The 17,704-nt window shown below is 42.3% G+C and overlaps 1 protein-coding gene across 3 annotated transcripts; it reads right to left on the bottom strand.

Moving 5' to 3' along the window:
* Positions 1–418: 418 nt before the first annotated feature.
* IDNK (IDNK gluconokinase) lies at positions 419–17,005 on the bottom strand. Of its 3 annotated transcripts, none has more exons than XM_006135860.3 (5): positions 16,880–17,005; positions 13,869–13,899; positions 13,248–13,334; positions 7,239–7,282; positions 419–1,497 (listed from the first exon to the last, which is right to left on the bottom strand). In XM_006135860.3, exons 1-5 carry the CDS (start codon positions 16,918–16,920, stop codon positions 1,146–1,148), a joined length of 555 nt encoding a protein of 184 aa, XP_006135922.1. In that variant the 5' UTR covers positions 16,921–17,005; the 3' UTR covers positions 419–1,145. The 3 variants fall into 3 exon arrangements, with proteins under 3 accessions (XP_006135922.1, XP_025033626.1, XP_006135923.1); XM_025177841.2 differs by lacking the exon at positions 16,880–17,005 and adding an exon at positions 16,438–16,691; XM_006135861.4 differs by lacking the exon at positions 16,880–17,005 and adding an exon at positions 16,442–16,691.
* Between the last annotated feature and the right edge of the window lie 699 nt (positions 17,006–17,704).

The following is a 17,704-nucleotide window of genomic DNA, read 5'->3' as shown; positions in this document are numbered from 1 at the left end:
TTGTACATTTCTGAGCGGAAGCGCTGCATTAAGTGTGGCTCTAGGGCCCATGCTGCCTTTCAATCTTTGAAATGCACAAGAACCCCTAATGGGGCTTTTGTACATTTCAAAGGCAGAAATGTCCCAACAGCCCAGTGGGCTCTTCCTACATTTCAAAGCGGAAGCACCCTTATCAACTAATCAAATAGTCTACGGAAATTCCATCAACGATTTGATTAGTTGATTAATTTTAACATCCCTAGCCAGAAAAGTCATATTAAACAGCTATCTGCCAGTCAACCTGAAGGGAAAGATCACCCATAAGTTCTAAACTGATGAACCCAGTGGTACATAAAACTTACTTTACTGGCTGAAGCAGTCTCACTCCGATTTCATCAGTGTGTAGATTTTGCATATGAAAGACTAAATCACAGTCAACACAATGCTACTTAGTTTATTTTTCAAGATTTTGATAGAATAACATTTTGCAGTTACATAGCCCTCTCTTTTCCATGGGAGCTCACAGTGTTTGTCAGAATCAATGACGTCTCTCAACTCCCATGTGAGGCAGGCAAGTATTTTCCTAGATGAGGACACAGAAGTTATAACTTATCCCAGGTCAGGCCTGGAGTTCATAGTGGCGTTAGGTCCTGAACTCCACAGACTAAGATCCTGTCCCTCTGAACTGTTAGAGAATTTTGACTCCTCTTAAAAGGATGTCCAGTTTCAAGTGTCCATTCAACATTTAAATGTCAGGTAGTTACAACTGGAGCAACTCCTGTGTTTAGACAGGAAAAAAAGTGAATGCTAAATTTGTTGAGATTTTCATGTTCTGTCTAACCCCCCACTGTGGGATTGTCAGAAGCACATGGTGTTGACCTATCCCGGTTTCTATTAAAGTCAATGGGAGTTTCATCTGTGAGTTAAATAGAAGAAGAGTTAGGCAAACGCCATGCACTTTTGAAAATTGTTTCTTCAAGTTTTAACAGGTCTTAATAAAAGTATCAGTAATAATTGTTCTGGCCCCTTTAAAGTGTGTCAAGACTGTGAAGTTAATGCTGCAAATAGTGCTGATTAACTTGAAAAAACAAAAATGCTGTTCCACAAAGATGACATGGTGAAAAGAATTAATGTGTATCTAATTCAGAAATTGCTCAAGAAAAGCATTACTCTAACTGAAGAGAGTTCTCAATTTCAGACACTATTTCAGAAACAGATTTTTCCAGACTCACAGTGATAAAGTTTTCTGGTGCTGACGGAGGCTCCAATGTCTCAAACTGAGACTGAAGTAGTTCACGTGCCATAAAATGTCCTCTCCGCTTCTCTAGGCGGCTGGCGATGAGTTCCATAGGTCCATCCAAATAGATGAAAAGGACTTTCCCAGTGGCAGAGTCTCCTTGTTCCTCTAGATGATCACTCTGAGAATTCACAGCATCCCTTCCACTTACTAATATGCGTCTATACATTTTCTTCAGAGCTGAACACGCTAGAATCACACTTTGTCCAGCTAATTCTTCTCTATCAAGAGGAGAAATTTTCAATAGCAATAATTTAATATCATGCCTATATTTGGTGTATTCATCTTACATTGTCTGTTCTCAATAGATGGTAAGTTGAGCAATCAAACAGCTTCACAAAGAAGAGGTGCAAAGATTTTTTTCCTCATTTTAATGGGACTCTGAAGTCAAATCACTAACACAGGCAAGGGTGTTTGCTTTTTAAAAATGTGGTTTCATACAATGTCCCTTTACCAGCTCCATCTTTTGGAACCTTCATAACGGCCAATATCTTCCCAAATGTGGAAGCATAATTGGATTTCAATGAGAGAGCCATCAGCTGAGAAGGGTGGTTGTTGGACAGCATGAATGAAGCACTCTCCTACCCCCCTTACAAACTGACTCAAGGGCTTGTTTCAATTATGCTGGGGATCGGTGCTGCAGGGATCGATCCACCAGCTGTTGATTTATCACATCTGCTTAGATGCAATTAATCTCTGAGCACTCTTCCATTGACACAGGTACTCTACTATGATGAGAAAAGTAGTCAGCAGAGAGCAGCCTGCACTGACCTTCCGGTGCACAAGACGCCGCGGTAAGTATATCGAGTTCAGCTTTGCAAATTGCATAGCTGAAGTGACTTAGATTAGATTGATGGCATAGTACAGACATGGCCAAAGGGTCTGTCTAGAGCAGTGGTTCTCCCAACTTTTTGGCCCGTAGCCCACCTGGCTCAATACAAACCTTTCTGCGGATCACCAGTTGCTAATGGTAACTCAGTTAATTACATAATTACACCTGAGCCATTTTGCAAGTGCTGCTAAGAAGAATGGTTTAATTTAAACTATTAAACAGATGAAGCGTTTTAACTTTCTCATGTTAGTTTATCAAACTTCATTTTAAATAAAGTATATTAATTTATGTCCAACACAAAATGTTTCAATGTTTTATTAATTGCAGGGATGGGGAAACTTTTTTGGGTCTGGGGCCACTGACCCGCAGAAAAACCAGTTGGGGACCACACAAGTGAGAAGAAAAAACTCCAAAATCCACCAACCTTCACTGATGTGGCCCCCAACTGATACATCTCACCCCTCTGGTGCTCCAGCCCCACAGAACAAGGGGAAGAGACAAGGAGGACCGAGATTCAGGGCTTCCCATAGGCCAGATTTACTCTTCTGGGGTTCCAGGGTTAGTGGATTTTGTGGAACCCCCCAGGCTTTGGAGTTGGAACAAAAATGGAGGGTTCAACGTGTAGAACAGGGCTGCCAGTGAGAAGAATGGGTATGTAGGATCTGGGTGGGAGGTAGGGTGCAGGAGGAGGTAAGGGTGCGAGGTCTGGATGGGAGGTAAGGGGCAGGAGCAGGCTAGAAGTAGGGTGTCTGGCCAGGGAGAAGGGGCAAGAGCAAAGGAAGGGGCAGTGTATGGCCAGGAGGGAGGGTGCTGGAGCGGTCTGGAGAGAGGGTATCTGGGGGGAGGGTACAGGAGTGGGCTGTCCAAACGGGGAGGGTGCAGGAGCGGAGGAAGGTGTAGGAGCAGGCTAGGGGAAGGGTGTCTGGCCGGGGGAAGGGTGCAGAAGCAGGCTGGAGGTTCGGGCTCTCAGCTGGGAGTGGGGGTGGCTGGGCACGAGGGGGTGGGGTAGCACTTACTTGCCTTGGCTCCCCGTGCCGCTCCTAGGCAAGGCCTCCCGTTGCTTCCATCGGCCAGATTCTAGCCAATGTGAGCAATAGAGAGAGCCTCCAGGCAGCTCGCCCATGCGCTGCTGTTCCCCAGCCGGGGAAGGGGGAGTGCACAGTGAGGCTCAAGGCTTTCTCTCCCCACCCCCAGTGGGAAGCTGACGCTGGTGCTCTAAGCTCGTGGTGGTGGAGGGAGAGTGAGGCTGGAGAGCCAGTACAGACTAGGGATGTTAAATATCGATTGACTAGTCGAATAACCTCATGAATTATTATTGATTAGTCAACTATTTTATAGTCCCCGGGGGTGGGCCAGCAGCCAGTGTGCCTGGACTCCACTCTAGAGTAGCCCCCTGCCACTCCATGCTGCTGCCTGTGTATCAGGCAGGAGCTGGTCCTCAAGGGGAGCCAGTTTAAAAACCAGCTCCCCTCATGGATCAGCTGCCTGTAGCCCCATGCTGCTGCCTCTGATAAAGAGGCAGCAACGCAGAATGGCAGCAGCCCCTATCTAGGAGGGGTCTGAGTTCCCCGACTCGGAATAAGCCAGAACTGAGCCAGGCTGCCCACCCACTCAGCTCCTAGTACACTTTGAATGCAGAGCTGCAATGGGGATAGCTCCCAGATACAGCATGAGCCAGGACTAAGACAGGCTACCTGCCTGCCCGGCTTTAAATACAGAGCCACAGGTGAGGAGGTCCTGGACACATCGCAAGACAGGACTGTGCTGTGCTGCTAGCCAGCCCACTAAAAAATGTACTGCTGGGGAAGGGGAGGGAAATGCGTGTATCAGTTAATCGACTGATGGTTGGTTAATCGACTATACAATTACATCCCTAGTGCAGACTCCCTGCTGTGGGGGAGAAGGCGGCTGAGCTCAAGCCATGGACCACCTGGAGGGCAGCCGTGGACCACTAGCAGTGGTTCACGGATCACACGTTGAGAAACACTGGTCTAGAGTTGTGAACAATACATTCCAGTTTCAATTTTTGAAAACCATAATTATTACTATTAACATTAATGGAAACTCTGCATTTGTGTCCTTATTCTTTTAATAGTTGTTCTGGATGGTTAGGTTTAGTGAGATTAACATAATTACATTTGTGTAACTCTCAAAGATTTAAAACTTCAGGAAACCAGGCAACAATGGTACCTGTTACACTGGAAATCCCATACCCTGCCTTCCAGTTAGTTTTGGCATTAAATACTGCAAGTGAACATATAAGTTTGACTGAGATGTGCAAAAGTTTAGGGGAAAAAAGCTCATATTCTGCAGTCAAACACATTATACAAAGTAATAAGCTAATTAGGGATGTAAAGGACTAGTTGACTAGTCAAATGCTTATCAAATAATTGAATAGTCGCTCCCCCCCTCCACCTCTATCAGTTAGAGGCAGCAAGGGGGGGAAGGAAGGGGTACTTAAAAGCAGCAGTGCTGCACAGAGCCCAGAGTTAGCTGCTCTGTGCAGCGCTGCTGCTTTGAATGCTGTGGGGAACCTGGCACCAGGCCCCTTGTGGCATTTCAAAGCAGCAGCGCCGCTTGGAGCATGGGATCAGCTCGTGCTGCGCTGCCCCTTTGAAATGCAGGTGGAGCCTGGGATCAGCTGGGGCTCTTGTGCATTTCAAAGCGGAAGTGCCCGCGTGGAGCCCGAAGTCAGTGAGACTTCCCACTGGCCCTGGGCTCCACGTGGCATTCCAACTTTGAATGCACAATGGGGCTCTTGTACATTTCTAAGATGGAACGCGCAAGTGCTTATCGACTAGTTGAGTAGTTGATGGAAATTCCATCGACTACTCGACTAGCAAATTAATCACTACTTAACATCCCTAAAACTAATGTCACTGCCCTCTATTAAGTCATTTTCTATTACTTAAATTCCACAGGTAAACAGACAATTTGGACTATGCTAGTTGCAAGGTGCTTTAAGAGTCATTGAATCTTCATTTAGGTAGGGCTAACCCTTTCAAAGTTCATTGTTTTTGAATTCCATAATACTCCCTGACCTTTCTTGCTTAGTCTAGGGAACTCAACAGCCTCCTGATATTCTGAGAAGCCTCACATAGGTGGAATGTCAAAGCTTCTCTTTCCCATATCCGTTACATCCAGGTACTTAAATGAATCACCAGGATGGAGAATATATTGAATTCAGAATTGACGAACAAAGAAGAGTAAATTACTGCAAAACCCAAATCCAGATTTTGAACACAGCAGAGCTCTTGAGAGTTTGTTTCTGACAATTTTTACTGATAAAGATCATCCACTTGTTGCTGTAATATATGTAAGTGAGGCCTGTCATTGACCGGGCAGTCATTTTGCACACATTACACCTATAGGAAAGTTCAAGAAATTAAATACATGTAATAGAATTTTTAATTAAGGGAACTAAAAAAAGTTTTACATTTGTAGGATTTCAATTTCAAAGATTATGCATTTCCCTGAATAATTACCATACATAGTAAATTTGAATCAAAAACTCATAAAATCAAAAGCTTCCATTACTCTTTCCATAACTAATCTGAATTATTTTGTGATTTGTAACAGTAAAAATTTTCTCTGCACTAAAATGATAGGTGAATAAATGATAGGTGAATAGGCGACTTGTCTTTAATTTTGTTAGCAAATATTTTTTTATGAACTCTAATCAATAATAATAATGACATTTTCCCAATGAAAAACAAAAATAATTATTTAAACCAGTGTTGCTCAAATGGTCTGCGGACCCACTCAGAGACCTACTACTGGGCCACTCTGGTTTGTTTACTTACCAGCTCTGCAGGCATGGACCCTCACGGCTCCCATTAGCTGCAATTTGCTCATTGTGAAACACTGATTTAAACCTTGCACTCAGCATATTCCGGTGTAAAAAGTAATGCATTCAGCTAATTTAAGTGGCAGGATTATTTATGCAAAATCTGGTATCTGTAGGTAATAGCTAAGTATGACTTTATTTTGCACGAACAACCTTTTCAAAATATATAGTAGACTGTCTGTGGGGGATGATTGCCATTGTGAATAAACACATGCAAATTTAAAATGCAGAAATTTAAAGTTCCAGGTTTGACTTTTCTTTCCTCCGTGTCCCATGAAATTATTTTTGCATTATTTTCCCTTTATAAAAAAAACTAACAGATCTAAATATTTGAGATAGGAAGTCCACATCCAGCAGTGTTCAATGGCAATTGGTCAATTAGGGTAAGTGACTAAGGATAAAACTTTCTTAAACATGTGACTTAGGAGACTACATCATATGTTCAAAAGTGACGTAGATACTTAAGAGCCTAAATCTCATCAAAAGTCAAAGGAACACAGGCTCCGACGTCACTTGGAGCAAAATTTTCTAATATGCCTTGAATTCATGCAGCATACCCTCTAGAGCTGTTGTCAAACTTATTACTGAGCTGGATTCTTGAAATGTAAATATGTTCACATAGACAATGGAGAAAGTACTCTGAACTCCAAACAATTCTATCAAGTAGAAGTATTTAGGTCAGGGCTACTCAACTTTGGAAGCCACAATGATACTCATAGCACATGCAGAGGGCCACAACTTAAGCGTGGCTCTATATACATGCAAATATATATGCAAATAGCTTCTTTCACACTGACAGGCATGAATACAAAGCACTTCCCACAATGCCTTGGCACTCCCAGCACCTCCTTTCTGGGGGCTAGAAACGCTGACACCCTGTACCCATTTGTTCTAGCCAGCACGTCCACTTGCGTCTTTCAATGCTCACACTGTCAATGCCTACCGATGTGGAGCTTGTTCCCAGTGGAGGCCATGTTCACAGCATCCTACCTGCGAGTTGCATGTTGTGTCCCACGTAAACCCAAACTGCCCCACAGGCCGCAAACAAACGGGCCACGTGCTGCGTGTTGAGTAGCCCTGATTTAGGTGTTTCCTTACTGTTATTATAAGTACTAAAGCATTTCACAGACTAATAAATGCAAAATGGTTTTACTGACTGCAGAATATTTTTACAATATGACATTACTTACTCCCACTAATGCAACTGAACAAACCTTTTGCTTTAGTATTTAGCCAATAAACATTATAGATGCAATCACTCTGAACATCAGAGGTTCTCTTACCTCATTAATATATTATGTAATTTCCAAAGCCATGGAATCCTGTCCTAGAAACAAAACAAGTTAGCTGAAGGGACATATTACGGAGTTTCACTTTAAATTGCCTTACATCTATGTAGCAGTTAACTTGCAATATAAAAATAGGTGAATCTCTTTCAATCTTTCTTTGGCGTGGTAAGGAGGCAAATAGACCAGTCCCCCCAGCACACACACAGTCACATTAGCAAACTGATCAATAGTTGTTTCTACATTCAAGGCTGACATAAAACTTTGCATTTAAATTTACAAAAACAAAAGCATATCTAAATTGCACAAACCCATTACTTGAAAAAAATGAAGGACCAGAGCACAACAGAATAAAACACTAACACAATAAATTAATATGAATTCTTAACATTTTTTTCCATTAACTGAAAACTGAATAAATTAAAAATTCATTCTACGCTATTCTGCTATAGATCCATGCCTTTATACTTGTCAATATGTACATATACTATATTTTACATACAAAAAACCTATGTGCATAGGTTGAAAAGTCGAGCAACTGAAAGTTAAGAAACACCAGAGAGATAGTTTGTGTAAACTGAATGCTTATACTTGTGCCTATGCATTATGATCCCTTCTCTAATGATACGATCAATGATCACATATAGGGATGTGAACAACTAGTTGACTATCCGATAAGCAAATGCTTATCAGACAGTCAACAGGCTAGTTGACTAGTTGCTTCCTCCCGCCTTGCTGCCTTTATCAGAAAGAGGCAGAAAGCGGGGAGGAAGGGGGAGAGGAAGGAGTGCTTCAAAGCTGCAGCACCGTGTGTAGCCTGGGGCCATACCCCAGGCTCCATATGGTACTGCCACTTTTAAACACTGTGTGCTGGAGTCCCCAGCTGACCCTGGGCTCCACGCAGTGTCGCCACTTTGAAGCACCCTGTTCTCTTCCCCCCCTTGCTGCCTCTTTCTGATGGAGGCAGCAAGGGTGGGGAGCGACTAGTTGTTCACTTCCCTATATGTGATCATATTATTAGAGAAGGGATTATAATGGATAGACGCATGAGTAAGAATTAAGTTTGCACAAAGACCACTCTGGTGTTTCTTAACTGAGACTCCCCAGCTGACCCTAGGCTCCATGTGGCTCTGCCACTTTGAAATGCCGTGGGAAGCAAGTTTAGGGCAAGTTTAGAACTGCTTGTGTCCCGCACTGGCCCTGTGCTACCTGCAACACTTTCGCTTTTGAAGTGTCGCAATAGCCCTGGGGCTGTTGCTACACTTCAAAGGCAGAGGCGCCCTTATCAGCTAATTGCATCGACTATTCGATTAGCCAAATAATCAACATTTTACATCCCTAAGCACATATCTTCTAGAAGACCCCTCCTTTCTTTAGTACATAGTTTATAAATAATGTAATGCTGCACCAAGCAAACAGATTTTCAACTTCTGCCTTCTTCCTTTCTAAACCAGAACTTCTACCACTGCATGGAGGATGGGGAAGGGAAGGATTTTATCTACACTGAAAACTGGAAGTGCTTTGAATCTTTTAATACATGATGGAAAAGGAGAATCAATGGAAATTGTAAATAGTAGTAATGTATGGTTTAGGTTTGATATAGCATATTATGAACCTTCTGAAAAACCAAAACTAGCTCTTGTTTTATTTGACAAGGTAAACATCAAATCTATTCTCTCAATGCTTTTCATATCTAAAATAGATGGAATTGTGATCCCCCCTCCTTTTCCTCTCCTAACAGCATAATATATGTGTAATGTTTTGAATCAGATACATGTACACATAAGGCTCTCAGGAACTATCCCAAAGAGTCTAAAACAAACCTGAATTAAGTTATCACAGATAAGTTAATTATATCCTATTTATGTCTATGACAATCACAAGCAAACTCTCTCATAACTACATTTTCGCAACTCCTTTGCTCACTTAAGGAATGCCCTCTGACTACACTTGGCTCAAAGGAACTTGGCAAATACAATAAAAATGACTGATCTGCTTTCTTAATGTAATCCAGTTTAAGATTTTAGATTCCTGCAGCTTCTACCATGACTGCTCAGTATTAAATGAATGCTCAGGTGTCACCTTTCCATCCAATACATGTTGGACAAGTTTAATAAATGAGAGCGTGGGAACAAAGAAGGAGCTAGTTCGTCCATTGCAAAACACTTTTCTGCCAGTGTGCTTTCAATAGGCCTCTCCACAATTTCTTGGTATACTGCAGGACAATTACAAACCACCTGCATGGCACTGTAAATCAGTGCAGTATGTTGTAGTAATCTGTCTAGTGAATTTATAGACCTGTATATAGGCCTTTCAGCTGGAAAACTCCAAAAGAAAACTCAATTTTTTTAAAAAGGTGTCTAGAAACAATTTTTAGTCCCCATGCTTCCTTTCAAGAACATCACAATTCTGCCTTGTGCAAAAATAATGGCAACAGTTTTTGGCTGTTCCTTGGAAATAGCCATGAAGAGATCTGCCTGCAGCAGTTTCAAAAGAGGTATAAATTTCCTTGAAGAGCTGAGCCGAGTTGTAATTTCCTAAACTCCCACTCTTATCTGTTTCATACGTACTAATCCTCATACCAAAGATCTTATATTTGATTTTTCTGCTGCTGAAATGTTTTGTGTCTTGGCTTGTCTTTGTTCAACCGTGTAATAAGACACACCAGAACACAAATAAGCACACCTTTAGTTATGGAGTGAGGTGAAACCATTAAGATAAGAGTACGTGATGTATATAAATGTACATTCTAGAAAGCTGTTCAGTGCACTGTCAAAAGGAGAGAGTTTGTAGTGCCAATAATGGACTATTATGAAGTAGTTTCATTGTTTTATTATCCAAGTAGCTTATTTCCAAGATTCTATCATCATGAAAACAACAGTATTGTTATTTGCTTATCCCTTGACCCCTATGTAATACAAAATAAATTGGAAAAGAAATACATTCAGAGTTATTGGTATATTTAAATAATATATATACAAAGTGAATTATTATCATGTAATACTTGTGATGACACAGTTAAGTTCATTATATGATCACAGTACTATACTAGGGATTTCTGTGTATTACTTAGTGGATTTGAGTTTTAAAATATGGTAAGGTGTGTGTAAAGTAAGGTACATGGTAGAATGCCAATAATATTAGATGTTGAAACTGCAGTCAAATTAAGCTAATTAAGTATTATCAAATTAAGCTTGATGATCTATTTGTGGTATATGGACAGATTAGAGCAAGGAAACACAGTTTTAAGGAGGAAGATGTGTAATAAGAGTTTATAAAGCAGTTGTTTTAGCAGATGGTGGATAATGGACTTCCAACTCACAAGAGAGCCAATGTGGGTGAGGTAATATTTTTTTATTGAACCAACTTCTGTCCCTGAGAGAAACAAGCTCTTGAGCCACACAGAGCTCTTTTTCCCACAGAGGAAGCTTGAAAGCTTGTATCTTTGTCAGCAACACACGTTGGTCCAATAAAAGTTATTCCCTTATAGGCTCATTGGTTAACCTTCACAGGTACACACAGGCACTCCTCCCTCGCCTCCGCACTGCTGCCTCTATACCAGAGACAACAGCATGGGGGGGGGGGCTGGTACACGGGGGGATATGGCTTGCCTCCCCCTACTGCTGCCTCTGTATCAGAGGCAGCAGCATGGGAGGAAGGGGAGGCAGGAATTAGTGCTCACAGGGGGGCTGGCTTGTAAGCTGGCTCCCCATGAACACCAGCTCCCGGGGAGCTGCTTCACTCCCATGCCCCATGCTGTTGTCTCTCATATAGAGGTGGCAGCACAGCCTCCCGCGACATGTAAACGTGTAACTGCTGAATTTTTCAACGATTACGCATTTACCTAAATAAACATATTTTAACATCCCTACTCCCTCACCCCCTTGTCTCTCCAATATCCTGGGACTGACCCAGCTATACCTACACAACTTCCAATTGAGAAGTCTATTAGTATTAGGGAAGGAATGTAGGAAAAACCATTTGACTTCATAGGCTATACACTATGGCCTGGATCCACAAAGTGAAATAAGCATTGCACTGCTGACTATTGTGGTGACTAGAAAATCACAGGAATAAACTGCAATCCACAAAGCCTGAATCAGGCACCTAGATTCCCAGTGGGGAGAGAGAAGTGCTTTTACAATGTGATCCACAAAAGCCAGCATACTAGATGGGGAGCTACCTCAGTGAACCAATCAGACCAGTGTATGCTAAGCCTCACCCCACCTGAGACTGATAAGGATGGCCCTGAATGTCCCCTCCCACCTTGAATGCAACAAGTTACAGTGCTGTGAAGCACCAGAGTAAACCAGGCTACAGAGCTGGGAACCAGCACTCCCAGCACAGTTAGTTACTCCCCTTGTGGAGGTGGTTTACCCAGGACACTGGGAGAGTGCACTGTAGACAAAGCCTTATGTCATCTAAATCTGGAGTTTACTACTCTTTCATGGCCTACAAGCTGATCCATATCGACAGATTTTTAATGAACTCTGTAGAAATCTTCACAGATGCTGGTATCCATACACATGGCTCAACTTGCAGAATGGAGCTCAAAAGTCTGTGTATGCATAGTTTATGAGTGTGAGTAAGTAACTAATACTTTGTTTGCGTGTGTAGGCAGGGTGAATTTTTGCTGATACTGCTTTTCCCTCAGATACCTCCCACTGGGTTGTGTGTCTTGTTTGCATGTATGAGTATTTATCTTTCCCTGTGACAAACGCTATAAAATTCCAAAGGGCAAAAAAGCAGGGGGGGAGGGGGAATGACCCAAACCAATTAAACTACCACCAACACTGAGCTTTTTAAACTGGAGTTAACTCAGGTTGTAAATGTTTATCATGTAGGACAGGAATGGGGGAAATATTTAGGAACACTACCTTTCCCAGAAAATACAAATGTCTTTACATAGCAAAATCAGCCAGGTAATCTTAATTCTGCATTAACTACTGCCAGCCTTCCAGCTGGTACACCTTACACCCTCATGGGAAAGATGTGGCTATATTGATAAAGGAGGCTTTGATACGGAATCTAGGAGTTCAACAAACTGGCTATATTCATCTTAAACTCCCTTTAACTAGCTCAACTATGGAGCAACCACCAGCCCTTTGCTTTGCTTATGATGAATTATTGACCTTCTTGTCTCCTCTCACATGTTTCCAGGCCTCCTTTCACATTGCTTTTTTGCCTGGAGTGCCTGCCTCCAAATTATTATCCAAGCCATGTCTTCTGTCCTGTTCAAGTCTCTCCTACAAGCTCCTGCCATCTCATCTGAGAGGGAAAGGATAATGTAAAGGTAGACTGAATTAAATACTGTGATGGGAGAAACATTTCTCTCACCCTGAACCAACAACAGCCATTAAGAAATGTGCCTCCCCTTATTCAGTAATTGAGCTTATTGTCACTCTTGTTTTTCCTCTTCCTTGCTCCTTTTTTGTCTGATTATGACCCTCATTTGTCATGTCAAATACCACTGTTCTCATATTCCAGTCATCTGAAGAAGTGAGTTGTGCCCACAAAAGCTCATGATACCATCTACATGTTTTGTTAATCTTTAAAGTGCTACTAGGCTATTGGTTGTTTTTTAAATACCATTTATGTACACTTTTATGATCAAACACCAATTATGCACACACTTATGATTTTGTGGCCTTTAAATGAAGCAGGTCCCAGTCCCAGTGCTCCCCATCTACTGGAGCAGCAACAGAGCTATAAAGAGTTGGGCTTTCAATAAGGAAGGGGGATCAGCACAGTAGGAGGAAGAGAGAGGAATTTGTCTTCCCTTCTTCCCTAGTGAAGCAGTGCAAATGGGATGAGGCAAGCCTTCAAGGAGAAAGCCCAGGAGGGTGTGGTGGTCAGCATAAAAGGTAAGGACGAAATCAGCAGTAGGCCCTGAAGCAGGAGGGACTGACACATCTTGTGTTTTTCCCCCCTACATTTTGGAAATAAAACTGCCTAAAAAAAGGTAAACAACTTTTTTACCATTAGGATTACATACAGTATAGCTACCTGGTCATTTAGTGGTATTCCTTGTGCCATTTTCTGTATGTTCTCTGTAGGATGATAGTCATCAGCATCATAGAATTTCCATCCCAGCTAAGAAAAAAATTATGTATAATTTAGCATAAACAAATTAGCTCAAAGTAACTCACTAGTTTATCAAGAACACTTTGGCAAGTACAGTTGTGGAAGACCTGTAAGACTTCTGCAACGCAGTATGAATCTCACTCTCTATATAATGATAATTCCCAGAAATACAAGGTATAATCAAAAGGAAGAAAATAGCAAGTCAATATACCATGTATGCTTGTAAGTCAAATTCACACATGCATTATATGACTATATTCATCCATGCCAGACTCTGCCAAGACAGATTAAACTATTCACAAATGAGTAATATTTACATACTACGGGGCTGTGCCCCATGCTTGCTACACTCACCAACCCCCCCTTTCTCTGGCCACTTTTACGGCCAGAGAACCTGATGATGCCATTCTGTCGCGTGGCAGGAAAAACTTTTTTATATATATAGAGAGAGATGATAAATTTATAATTTAACTAACAATGACTTGCTAAAAGTGAAGAAAATTCTATGTAAATTTACAATAAACCGAAATAGTTAGAAAGTACCTTAGTTGCCAGATGTGACCCAACAGTGGATCTGTAAGAGAACACAGTGAAAGCCTTATGTCATCACTGTAACTTCCTCTTTTATATAAAGTGTTGTTTTGTCTTTCTGCTTTGGGATGGAACTGGTCATAGGAATGTAGTAACTGCCATAATACCTCAAACAAATGGTTTGTCTAGTCCCTCATCCTGTCTTTAGCTCTATCAAGAATCAAATGTTTCAGATCAAAGTATATGTCTCCTCTTTCCCCAGTAATCCTGATGTTTTCAAATCATAAGTGATCACATATAATAATCTCAGAAAAGACTGGATGTTCACATGCACTCCGTTACCACTTCAACATATAAAAATAAGTATAATCTGCAAAAGGGATAAATCCTTAAATATATGTAGTGAACCCAGAAATCCTTTCAGGACTGTAAATTGAAGAGGCGAAATTTTTTTCTTCCTCTTCCCCAAAATGTATGGTTGGCAGCTGCACCCATGGGGGAAAAAAACTTTGAACTAAAAAATTCCCCTCCTCCCCCCCAAAAAAAAAACAATAAAACCATGGTCACTGTGTGAGGAACAGAAAGGAAATGGGAGGAGAAATTCAAATGTAATTAGTATTAATTGATAAGATTCTGGCCTGGAAACATTTAAAAGGATAAAGCTATGCAAACATGGCATCTAACATTGTCTGGGTTCTGGATTTTCAAATACTTTATCAAACTGAAAATAATCTTTAGTGAATAAATTAGCCTGGCCTTAGTTACATCTGAATTTTAATGAAGGTATAGTAAATAAGCAAGCAATAACAACATATAGTTAAGCATTCTGGGGATGGCAACCAAACTGATGAGTGCAACTCATCACGCAAACACAGCTAGTTTTAAAATTGATTTTTTTCAAGAATTGTATGTGTAGTGAATATATACCTCTAAGATGGGGGGACAATATTAAAAGAACAGGAGGCAAAAATAAGTACACGGGGGAGCTGTAGGGGCAGAAAGAGTTTTCTTTTGGAGTTATTTTACAAATTGTGAGGAATGAAATTAGGTTGGGGGGCGGGGGGATAAACTAGCAGGGCCAGCAAAGTTTCCTGAATCATTCTGTCATTGTAAGATCAATAGATAAGGTGCACAGTGGCAACATATTCAGCAGCTTTTCTGTTTATTATTTTTATTGCCACAGCATGTAGAAGCCCCAATCATGAACCAGACCCCATTGTACTAGAGTACTGCAGAAACCGAACAAATGACATCATCCAGAAACAAGAAAATACCCTCTATTTAGTACAATACTTGATTTTGGTCATTGCAGTGGGTGCAAACATGCCTGCCAGTGTCCCCTTGGGGCTGAAAAGTGCTATTGATGGCATCAGTCATGTACCAGACCTAGCACAAAATAGAACACTTATCTATTTTGTGGAGTACCAATTCTTTGTCTTTCTTAACTAAGAAAAATAATGAAGTTTAGGTAGGGCTTACACAAAATAAGCTAGGTAGGTCTGAAATAAACTTGACTTTTCCTAGTATAGATCCAACATAACATCTTTTAGCTCAATTTTAGCTGGTCATGTTGTAGCCTAAGCTAATAATATTTTTTCTTTACATTCAGAAAATAATAATATGACATGTTTTGCTCTTTAGGGCACAAGCTTTAGTTTGTACAGCATCTAGCACATTGTGGGCACTACTGGAAATGTTATCTGAAACATTTAAATTTAAAACAACACAGCTATAATCATTCAAGTTATTACAAAATTTGAAAATAATTTGACTCATTATTGCAAGTTCTTAAAAGTTATTCTAAATTAAGATTTTAGAAACTACAGGGCTCCTGGTAAAACTTTGAAAGTTGTAGTCACACTTATTTTATATGAAAAGCCGATAATTGTTGGTTTTGGTTACATCATTTTGATGGTGACTTCCAGCCGTGTTTCACCCACGAGTAGACTTTTATCAACAAAAGCTGCAGCATGTAAAGACGTGATTATTTTTTTATTGAGATCATGCACTAAGGGCCTCATTCTAAATGACTGGGTGATTGTATCCATGACAGAATTGGATTATGGATGAGCTAAATGCTAACCATGTTGTGAAATACATGCATCCATATTAAATATGAGAAATAAATCAAGAATATATAATTAGAAGTAGTAGGATGAAACCCAGTATTAAGAAATTTATCATGGGAACTGGGAAACACTGATGTGTAGCGAAACAGCTGGAAACAGAGACAACTTTAGCCTTAACTCCTCACTTGTTATTCCTGAGTTAGGTTTCTTTTGTTTACATTGCTATAAAACAAAAAAAACTGGATAGTGTTCAAAGTACAGAAATAAAAATAAAGCCACTCTTCCATCAGTGACAACTCTTCCCTAAATTCAACAAAATCTACTAATAGTGTATGCATAGTGTCCCACAACCTAAAACAGGACCAATGTGAAAATGACCCAATGCTAGTCTGGTTTGAAGGTTCAATGGAGTAATACTAGGAAGTGTTATCTTTTGACAGTAGCTGGGTACCGAAGGCTCTTCAGTGTGCCAGGAGGGGGGGTTCCTCCTCTGAAGATTAATTAAAACCCACCAACCACTGAAAAGTCTCCTTGCAGGAGATGCGCCACATCCCAGGCAGTTACTGTGAAACACGGAGCAGCCTTTGGCTTAAGTTTTCCGCTGCTGTCCCAAAGCCCCTGCACCAGGAGAGGTTTCAGAAGTTTCCTTTCCAGACGGGCGGAAATGTCCTTCTCCCTTTGAGAGACGTGGTGCAAAGGAGCCCGTCTCCCGGCCCCCGACACACTTCAGCCTGGAGAGGCGGCATGGGCCGAGGCCCAGTAGAGCTGTTTCCCCCGCAGCCCTCGCTCCTGGTCCCGCAGACCCTGCACCTGGAGCCGCGCCCTCCGCGTGAGGGAGAGCCGAGCCGAGCCCGCCCCCCGTCCGGCAGGGAGGGACACGGAAGGAGCCGGGCGAGTGGCTGCCACGACAAAGGGCTTGTCCGCGCGCCCGCCCGCCCCGGGGAAAGCACCTACTTCCCCGAGCCGCTCACGCCCATCACCGCCAGCAGCACCATGGCGAGCCCCGCCGCGCGCCTGCTCCTCCGCTGCGCCCGGCCGCAGCCCTCCCGCCTCCTCCCCGTTCCCGGCCCCTCCTCCCGGCGCCGCCTCCGAAAAGGCACCGCGGCCCCTTTCATGCCCAGGGAGGCGGGTGCTGCTGCTCCGCGCGAGCCCAGGCCAGGCTGTTTGCAGACTTCACACGCCTCCCTGGCTCCCGCAGCGAGCTCTGTTCATTCTCCACCCAGAGGGATTTCTGTTTGGGCGCCTGCCAAGCACCATTCCGCTCACCCTGTGCTAATAGCCCCAGCCTGCTGGTGTTTGACTCCGCTAGCCCCGTCGATCCGACCTCTGCTGCTACTCCCAAGGGATGTAGATGTGATGACCAAGGACCATGGGCACCTCCTTCGTCCCAGCCTTCAGGACCTCTACCTGATAGCATGGATGCTCCCTAGTGACATCCTGGGATGTTTGTTTTAAGGTAGTGCAGGAAGTGCTGCAGGAGGCCTTCAAGTAGATCGAATTACCTTTACTAAATGGAAGAGATGCTCCATTTGATCCATTTTGCGGTATCTTTTGTTTTTGAAACAATAAGCGTTAGCTCTTAATTCCACTAGAGTCTATTTGGCAGCTGTCCACCCTCCTATATGTAACCCGCTGACCCCAGGCTCCATATCCTCCTCCTGTAAAACCAGCTGGATCTTGACTTGGGGTTTGTCCAGCCTCCTGTATATAACCAATTAACTTTTTTCCAGCCCTATGCCTATCACATTTGTAAGGAGCTTGCTCAGATTTATACCCATA

Source organism: Pelodiscus sinensis, chromosome 6 (genome assembly GCF_049634645.1).
Source record: "Pelodiscus sinensis isolate JC-2024 chromosome 6, ASM4963464v1, whole genome shotgun sequence".
Classification (NCBI taxonomy): Eukaryota; Metazoa; Chordata; order Testudines; family Trionychidae; genus Pelodiscus; species Pelodiscus sinensis.
Note: the sequence above shows the minus strand (reverse complement) of the source record. Positions and strands in the feature narration are given on the sequence as shown.

Coding starts and splice junctions, on each gene's coding strand:
- IDNK (XM_006135860.3), bottom strand. CDS start 16,920: ATGGTGCTGCTGGCGGTGATGGGCGTGAGCGGCTCGGGGAA. Junction 13,335..13,868: donor GGTCACATCTGGCAACTAAG/GTACTTTCTAAC, acceptor TTTTTTTCTTAG/CTGGGATGGAAATTCTATGA. Junction 1,498..7,238: donor TTACATAATATATTAATGAG/GTAAGAGAACCT, acceptor TCCTCTTGATAG/AGAAGAATTAGCTGGACAAA.